The following is an 8,706-nucleotide window of genomic DNA, read 5'->3' on the forward strand; positions in this document are numbered from 1 at the left end:
TTAGTTGGCAGTGACTTAGCCATTGTTTGATCTAGAGACTTTAATTAACTAGAATTGTTAGGATAGGTGGCTTGCAACCCTTGTAGAGATAGAGTAAAATTGTATTTCACCATTTAGGTTACTAACCATTTACTCTAGTGAATTTGTAAAGAATTTTTATAGGCTATTCACCCCCCTTTAGCCATTTAGGACCTTTCAACACGTCGCACAACTGAAAGAGCCACTTCTTATCTATCATTTCTTGTAGAGATTGGAGGAGATTGAGAGGGAAATTAGTTCACTTTCCCCTAAATCCCCTCTATCCCTACGAAAAATGGCTGTATCCGAATTAGTCGAGAACGTGGTTTGGACAAGTCCACACGACGCTCGCTCAGCTCACTTCCAATCTTAACCAACACAACATCCCCTCTTTGCACCAGTGGTGCCGCCGCTGCCAAGAAGTCAAGAACACAAATAGGGTGTGTTTGATTTGAGGAGAAGGGTGGATGGGATATGACTATCCATGGGTTTCGAAATATGGATAATCCATATTGTCTGTTTGGTTAGATAGATATGGTGAACTATTTTTCTGTTTGGTTGGATGGATGTGATTAGATGGGATGAGAATACTTGATTAATTATATCTATTATTTAAAAATAATAACAACTAATTATACACTAATAAATATGTACTGACACTAATCTTGCCATTATAATCACTAATTAAAAATAAAATATGTTAATTAGCACTATACTACTCTAATTGTCACATAAAACATGCGCTAATCAATACGTGCATAAGCTCATCCACCAGATTTTTTAGGACCGAGATATCCAACATCTACTCAGAATATTTTCTATTATGGATATCCAAATTCATCTTGTGCATCCAACCAAACATATATATATATATATATGGATATCCATAGATATCCGTGCAACGCAACCAAACACACCCTTGATTAGACGAACCGGTGTCCGGTGCTACACCCGAGAACCTATGAACAATCAAGAACGGTCGACAAGAGAAGAAGAGAACAGAAGATGGCACCAACATTTCTCTAGATGGCAAAAAGGAGAATTAGGAAAGATAAGCTCTGGAACAAGAGAGATAAAAGGTGTTGCTCCACTGACTGACTGATGCACGCTCTATCACTCTCCTTCCCTCGTCGACCACTCGACCTGCAACCACCGCAGCCTGCATCACAATTCACAATCACACCGTGACACCCGGCTTGATCGCGCTCCCCTCAAACCTATCATCATCCTGTTGCAGTCTTTCCATCCGATGATCCCCTATCCAGTGTTGTAGTGTTGTGGAACCCCTCGACGCTCCGATCATCGCGGTGCTCTCGGAATTGGAGAACACCTTGCTTGCCACCGACACAAAGTGTACGCTGCTGCTGCGTACGGGGAGCACGAGGTCAGAGAAGCTTCCGATTCCCCCACCGCCGAGTCAGAATTCTCACTCCTGGTGCCCGATCCGAGGCTCACACCTGCCTGATCGTTCATGACGTAGCGAGCTGGTTCGATTTGTGTTTTTTTTTTGTCATATTTTTTCTCCCGAGTTAATTGAGGGGTGTAATTATAAAATCGGATGGACATGGACGTGGTGACGTTCGGCGTGGTGATTGGCATAGTCGTGCTCTTCTTCGTGCTCGTCGTCGTCGTCACCATCGAGGGCGTCTGCAAGCGCTCCTCCGCCTCCTGACACCCCCACCCCCCAAAATCCCCGCGGTCGCACCGACGCGCGAGCCCTAATGCGCCGCCAAAGCCTCGCCGCCGCCCTGCTCCTCCTGGCGGCCGCCGCGGCTCTGGCCGCCCCCGCCGCAGGGCACTCGGCGGAGTCCTCCTGCCCCTTCCACGACCATGGCGGCTACGACGAACCGCACGAATACCACGGCGACGGCGACAGCTGCGGCGGCGGCGTGGACCATGAGCACCACCATCATCACCACGGCCACGTCCACGGCGAGATCCAGCGGCTGCTCCCGGAGGAGATGGCGGAGGAGGCGGATCTCGAGCTCGAGTCCTTCGGTTACGACGAGCACGACCATGACCACGGCCACCACCACCACCACCATCACCACGGCCACGGCGACATGGAGACATCGCCCATGGGTTAGGCATTTTTTGTTCCGATCCTGCTCGTTTTTTGCGCTTGAGGCGCGATTTCTGCGCGTGATTTCCTCCGAGGCGATTGAATGATTTGGGGATTTGATCGAGCAGGCGTGTGGCTGAGCGCGATGGGGTGCTCGCTGCTGGTCAGTATGGCGTCCCTCGTCTGCCTCGTCCTCCTCCCGGTCATCTTCTGTGAGTGTCCCCCCGCTTGGTCCATTGCAATCTGGGGATTATTTGCCTGCCCTTCAGCGCAGGTCCTGATTGTTTGGTTTGTTTCAATTCTGCAGTTCAGGGGAAACCGTCTAAGGCCATAGTGGATTCGCTTGCAGTGTTTGGGGTAAGTGTGGAGTGTGCAGTTGTTAGAAGATTTCGCTAAATCGAGCTGGCAAATGGATATTTGTCTGCAATCTACTGAACTCTGTGTTTATTTGACTCCCTGTTTTTCTTTGCAAACCCTCAGAACTACCTATCCAAGTACATTACATTTCTCCTGCCAGTCTAGTGAATGCAGCTTGAAATTAATGTACCTAAGATAATCTTCTGCAATTACAATCTAATAAAAGTAATATCTGCATTCAGTGAAAGTCACAAAGATGAATTATCTGTTATCCTGTGAATTCTGTTTCATTTGGGGGCAATTGAATTGGCCCTGCATATGAAATGTTGCCTGTAAAATTTTGTCCATGATGGATGTTATAAATAACATAGAAAACTCAGGTTGTATCGAATTTCATTATGATGTATTTCTACTCATTCAGTAGGGAACAAATCAACCAAACAGTGCCACAAAAGCAGACAAATGGAATTGTGTCATCTGTTTGAAGCACATGCTTGATTACATTAAAATTGTAAGTTGTAAGGCTATCTCCAACAACATTACCCAAAATACAAGATCCATTTCACGTTTGGGTAGCGCTACAGGTAAAGGGTTCCGTACCTATTTTTGTCTTCTCCAACAACAGGACCCAAAAGAGAACCCTTTCTGCAAATGAGTCTCCAGGAGAGAGGATACTCATATTTGGGTTGTGCCTTTGCTGTAACCTAAAATGGGTCTGGGTGCTCTGTTGGAGGCTGATACAGTACCATTCGAGACCCATTTTGGGTATGGGTGCCCATATGGGACAACCGTTGGAGACAGTCTAACAGATGTGTGATGATTGCACTTTCTCATATACAAAGTGATATTCCTTTCTCCTGAAAAAGAGAAATAGAAATGCAAATGGTTAATACATCATCTGCCCTTGTTTTCTTAACGTATTTTTTCCTGATGGGTTCTGTATATCAGCATGTATCTAGCTGAATATGCAATGCAGTCAAAAGAAACCCAGATTTTTTTAGATATTTGTAGAAGTTTATATTCAGAAGAAGAGTCAACCATGAGACGACACCCCGTGATTTTGAGATTATTTAGCTTATTTATGACGTTGTCTTGCACCAATAGTATCTGTATGTGGTATTGTGGTTCTATAATATTGATCTAATTGACTAATTCTACTACTTTGTTCAGAAGCAACGATGTTACAGCTTATGTGCTTTTCTTGTTTGGTTTCAAACTTTCAATGTAATCTGCAGGCAGGAGCAATGCTTGGAGATTCATTTCTTCATCAGCTGCCACATGCTTTTGGTATAGCCTTTGATACATTCTAAGGTCTTCTTTTGGTTCTTGTTTTTGTTTGTGCTTGGTTCGTGTATATCTGCTGACTTGGGTTTTACTAGTTACTGTTTTGTCTCTCCCATCATCTACATCGTCTTGAGCTAGAAATTGTTTCTATATCTCCTGTAGTTATACCTTGGTTCTCAAGGACAGTTTAGTGCCCCCCATATTTTCACTGCCATAGGACATAGGAGGGGTAGATGGGTGGATTTTGCAAATGTCCCAGAAAAATTAACAAATGAGAAATGTTGTGTTTAGTCCAATGTAACCTATGATCTTAAATCAAGCTGCTTGTAATTTTAAAAAGAAGCATAGCTCCATGCATATTTTGCCTACTGCCCAATGCTTTGTTAAAAGCACTAAACTTCTGAATTACCCACTGCGTGAACCAATTGGATCAAACTGTTCTAATTCCTACCATCTCTTGCATGTTCTTTTCTGCTATGTTATGGGTTATAAACTGAAGTGTTAAACCTCCAAAGCATCATAGTATGTTGCTCATGCTAGTTTCATATCAATACCTGGGCCACCACATCCATACAACCCTACTGTATATTGCATTCCTTTAGTTTTGATCTTCACTTTGTACATGATGTAGATGCAGTTTTTTGCCTTGATTCACTGTAGGAGCACTCTCTCACTTGCATTGTTTTTCAATTGCTGCTCAGGTGGAGGACACTCTCACTCACATGATCATGAGGGTCATGATCATGCTCATGAGCATGCACATGCACACTCACTGGAAGATCTTTCTGTGGGGTTGTCTATACTATGTGAGTATATCCTACACATGTATGTACAATAACATTTTCTTCTATGGACATTTTTTTTGCCATATGGAGAATTGGAGATGCTCCTTTCTTGATTCAGTCGCTGCAGACTGTTTCCTTTTAACCCAAAGTATGTTGGATGCCACTGCCCTCCAGCTGCCATGTTAAATCTGCGCAAGCATTAATCACTATTGCTCTTAGTGACATGAATTTATTCCAGACATTTTATTACTCAGGAGTCCTGGATCTGTTTTCTTTCCACATGCATCTAACTTCCTTGATCTGTTCCCTTTCTCCATATGTCTAATTTCAATTACTATTCCATGCAGTTGGCATTGTACTGTTTTTTATCGTTGAGAAAATTGTGAGGTATGTTGAAGACAATTCTCAAAATGGGGCTCATAGCATGGGTCATGGGCACCATCATCATAATCATAAACAGCATAATTCTAGTGATAAAGCCAAATTGAATCACCAAAAGAGTGATACCGATGGTAAAGACATTGATCATACTGAAGAGGAACCTTTGGTTGATGGCGCCACTGGAAAAATAAGTGATGGCCATGAATCAAAAGCTACTATACGCAAGGTATATCTAACTGAACTCTGCTTCGGATGCAAAACATAGAAAGTATCTGGTATGTTTTCCCAAGGCATCAGTTCTGTGGTACTGTATGATTACTTATGTGTTCTTTCTGCAATCCATTGACATTTTGGCAAACAAAAAAAGGATAGTAGGAACTTGAAAATTGCCAAGTTTTGTGAACAAAATAAAAAGGCATCGAAGGCAAATGTGCACAGAAAATTCTTGTGGAACGTAACAGTTTTTTTTAGGAAGCATAGCCTATGTAAAACTCAAAAAATAGCAGACAATATTTGGTTCAACAACAACAACAACAACAAAGCCTGTCAGTCCTAAGCAAGTTGGGGTAGGCTAGAGTTCAAACCCACCAAGAGCCCCAAGTCACGGTTCAGGCACATCAATAGTTGATTTCCAAGCACTCCTATTCAAACATAGATCTCTAGGTATATTCCAAGCTTTCAAATCTCTTTTTATTACCTCCCCTATGTCAATTTCGGTCTACCTCTACCTCTCCTTACATTATTAGCTTGGCTTAGGACTCCACAATGCACTGGTGCCTCTAAAGGTCTCCTTTAGACATGGCCAAACCACCTCAACCGATGTTGGCCAAGCTTTTCTTCAATTGGTGCTACCCCTAGGCGGTCACGTATGTCATCGTTCCTAACTCGGTCCATTCTTGTGTGACCATAAATCCATCACAACATGCGCATTTCTGTCAAACTCAGTTGTTGAACATGACAAATCTTTGTAGGCCAACATTTTGCTCCATACAACATAGCCGGTCTAATCGCCGTTCTATAAAACTTGCCTTTTAGCTTTTGTGGTACCCTCTTGTCACAAAGAATGCCAGAAGCTTGTCGCCACTTGATCCACCCTGCTTTGATTCTATGGCTAACGTCCGCATCAATATCTCCATCTCTCTGTAACATCGATCCTAGATAATGAAAGGTATCCTTCTTAGGCGCTACTTGACCTTTCAAACTCACATCTCCCTCCTCCTGTGCAGCTCCGCCAAAGTCACATCTCATGTATTCGGTTTTAGTTCTGTTTAATCTAAAACCTTTAGACTCAAGGCACAATATTTGGTTCAGTCAAAGGAAAATATGTCCAGGCACACTTTATCAGATGTTTTATGGAAAAATGTGCAACAAGCACCTCATTGGGCAGACAATTTATCTCTTAAAGTAATGGGAAAGCCAAATTATGAAAGCTAACCGATGGCTCTAAGAAAGTGTGGTGTGTTACATCTGTGGTAGCAATTCAAGCACTGAATATGTTACGAAAAGAAGCACTGAATAAAGGAGAATCAAACTTGCAAAGTGTGATGGTAAAAGAAATAGTTGAAGGACAACAGCGACCTATTTGTCAAATTTGGTTAAAAGCTAATTGGGAAGGTTTTGACACTCAGATTTTAATAGGTACCTAATGAATTCATTTAAGTTCCAAAATAACATAAAGGTCATGGGTAAAATTAGATCAAAATAAATGATGCCTTATTGCCCATTTTGCCCTCAAGTTGGCCTATAGTATGTCTTTTTTTTGCATCAGATGGTTGCATAAGCTGTATAAACTAATATTTCTTATAATGATTCTAAGCAGTAGAACTTAATATTTTTATAATGATTCTTCCTCTCCAGAAAGTGCACATTGCTTGCAGCAAGCTTTCAGTATATGTATATGCATGATAATATAAGATGCGCTATCAAATCTCTGGAGCTCATGGGCAGCATATTATGCATTTACTTTCTTCATATTATACATTCTGTGCAATTAGATCACTATTTGGTTCTCAGTTTTTATGGTGGGTCTGCATTTCTCCCACTTAATGAGGCACATGATCCACTTATGATTGATGAACATGATGTGCCTGTAATGAACAGAGGAGCTCATCCAAAGCCACTGATGGAGAGCCTGCCAATTCTGAAAGTGATCCTGCCCCTGAAAAGGCATCATCAAATGAAGGTTCATCAATTTCAAACTCTAACTTAGTGTTTGGCTACCTCAACCTTTTCTCAGATGGTGTGGTAAGTGTATCACCTGAACCATGTTTTGTGTTTCACACATGCTCATGTTTGTGAGCTAGATTTTCTGAATTACTTGCTAGTTTGGATTTTGATGGTATGTGAATGATGCAGCATAACTTCACTGATGGGATGGCTCTTGGGAGTGCCTTTCTGCTACATGGTTCTGTTGGTGGCTGGTCCAGGACTTTATTTCTTCTTGCACATGAACTTCCCCAAGAGGTTATGGTCGCCATTAGATTAACTTAAATTTCACCATAGTACTTTCAGTATGACTTTCCTGATGCATTCCAGTTTAACTTTCTGTCAGTGTTACACGGTATTAGTGTTGATATCTATATCTAGGCAGCATCTGGCAAAACTAGCTCATGCTAAAATACTACTCTGGAGCTATTCTGCAATAATATAACATCTATTAAAGTGCGATCATTTGATATTTTTCTAGTTTCTGGAACTAGATTAAGAAAATTAGTTAGATGCTCACCTCGAACTTTAGTTTTTTTCAGTGATAATCACCCTGTGTTTCATTGGCAGAACAGTTGTTCACTCATAAAGAAATTACTCCTACAAGTTGATCTTAAACTTTCTATTCCTTCTATGGTAAGGTAGGAGATTTTGGTATCCTTGTGCGGTCAGGCTTCACGGTATCTAAGGCCCTATTCTTCAATTTTCTCTCTGCGTTGGTTGCTCTTGCTGGAACAGCACTAGTGAGTTCTCTAAAAAATTACCCAAAGGTAAAACGATTTTTTTAAACCCTGCATATAACACATTACTCTACTGCATGTGCAGGCATTGTCTTTGGGTAAAGATCCGGGACATTCCTCCCTGATTGAGGTATGCTCGACCAACCCAACATGCATTCCTGTTGTACCGTTGTCACATCTCATTGTTGGGAGCTAATGCACCACCTGCCCTACCAACTGTCATGTTTTACAGGGCTTCACCGCTGGTGGTTTCATTTACATTGCCGTCGCGGGAGTCCTCCCACAGATGAACGACCAGAAAACAACCCTCAAAAGCTCAGTCGCTCAGCTGATCTCCCTCGCAATGGGGATGCTGGTCGCTCTAGGCATTTCTCTGGTAGAATGATCTGAATCTCCATTTCACCAGTTGCAGCTTTAGGTCCAACCGCAGTTACCCCAAATCGATATAATTCTCCAGCAGCTCCAGACTAGAAGCTGGGTTCTCTGATCCTCTCGATTATAGTACCAAAAAGCGTTTTACAAATTTTGGCATCTGATTATAGATTTGCTGATTGGCTCGCATCGGTGTTATTTGAAGGCCACCCGTTTGTACTAACTGAATACAACTTCATGGCCGGCTGGCTGATGTCGGCTCGTGATAGGATCAACAGCTTATAGTGGAATCCCTGTTTCCTAGCGGAGGTGCGCTTTTGGCGGCATCACCCGCTTGTCGCGGCAACGGTGGCATGGTTTCATGTGCTCTGCCCGTGGTCCTGGCCCCCGTGCACAGTGCACCGGTGGGTATGCCACCACGTCGGTCAAATGAAAATGGACAAGTTCTGCGCATTCTACCGCCCGGAACTCTGGGCTTGCCGGACTCCGGGCGCTCGTAGCT

General features: G+C 42.7%; 1 protein-coding gene across 1 annotated transcript; it reads left to right on the plus strand.

Annotated features, from left to right (window-relative positions):
- Positions 1-1,117: 1,117 nt before the first annotated feature.
- On the plus strand, positions 1,118-8,494 carry LOC136477132 (IAA-alanine resistance protein 1-like). Its single transcript, XM_066475172.1, has 11 exons — positions 1,118-2,100; positions 2,209-2,292; positions 2,388-2,437; positions 3,673-3,724; positions 4,423-4,527; positions 4,854-5,113; positions 6,988-7,131; positions 7,243-7,350; positions 7,734-7,835; positions 7,918-7,962; positions 8,065-8,494. The coding sequence occupies exons 1-11, from the start codon at positions 1,740-1,742 to the stop codon at positions 8,215-8,217; spliced, it is 1,464 nt and encodes a 487-aa protein (XP_066331269.1). The 5' UTR covers positions 1,118-1,739; the 3' UTR covers positions 8,218-8,494.
- The last annotated feature ends 212 nt before the right edge of the window (positions 8,495-8,706 follow it).

Source organism: Miscanthus floridulus, chromosome 8 (assembly GCF_019320115.1).
Source record: "Miscanthus floridulus cultivar M001 chromosome 8, ASM1932011v1, whole genome shotgun sequence".
In the NCBI taxonomy this organism is placed as follows: Eukaryota; Viridiplantae; Streptophyta; class Magnoliopsida; order Poales; family Poaceae; genus Miscanthus; species Miscanthus floridulus.

Coding starts and splice junctions, on each gene's coding strand:
- LOC136477132 (XM_066475172.1), top strand. CDS start 1,740: ATGCGCCGCCAAAGCCTCGCCGCCGCCCTGCTCCTCCTGGCGGCCGCC. Junction 2,101..2,208: donor CATGGAGACATCGCCCATGG/GTTAGGCATTTT, acceptor TTGATCGAGCAG/GCGTGTGGCTGAGCGCGATG. Junction 7,836..7,917: donor CTCTTGCTGGAACAGCACTA/GTGAGTTCTCTA, acceptor CTGCATGTGCAG/GCATTGTCTTTGGGTAAAGA.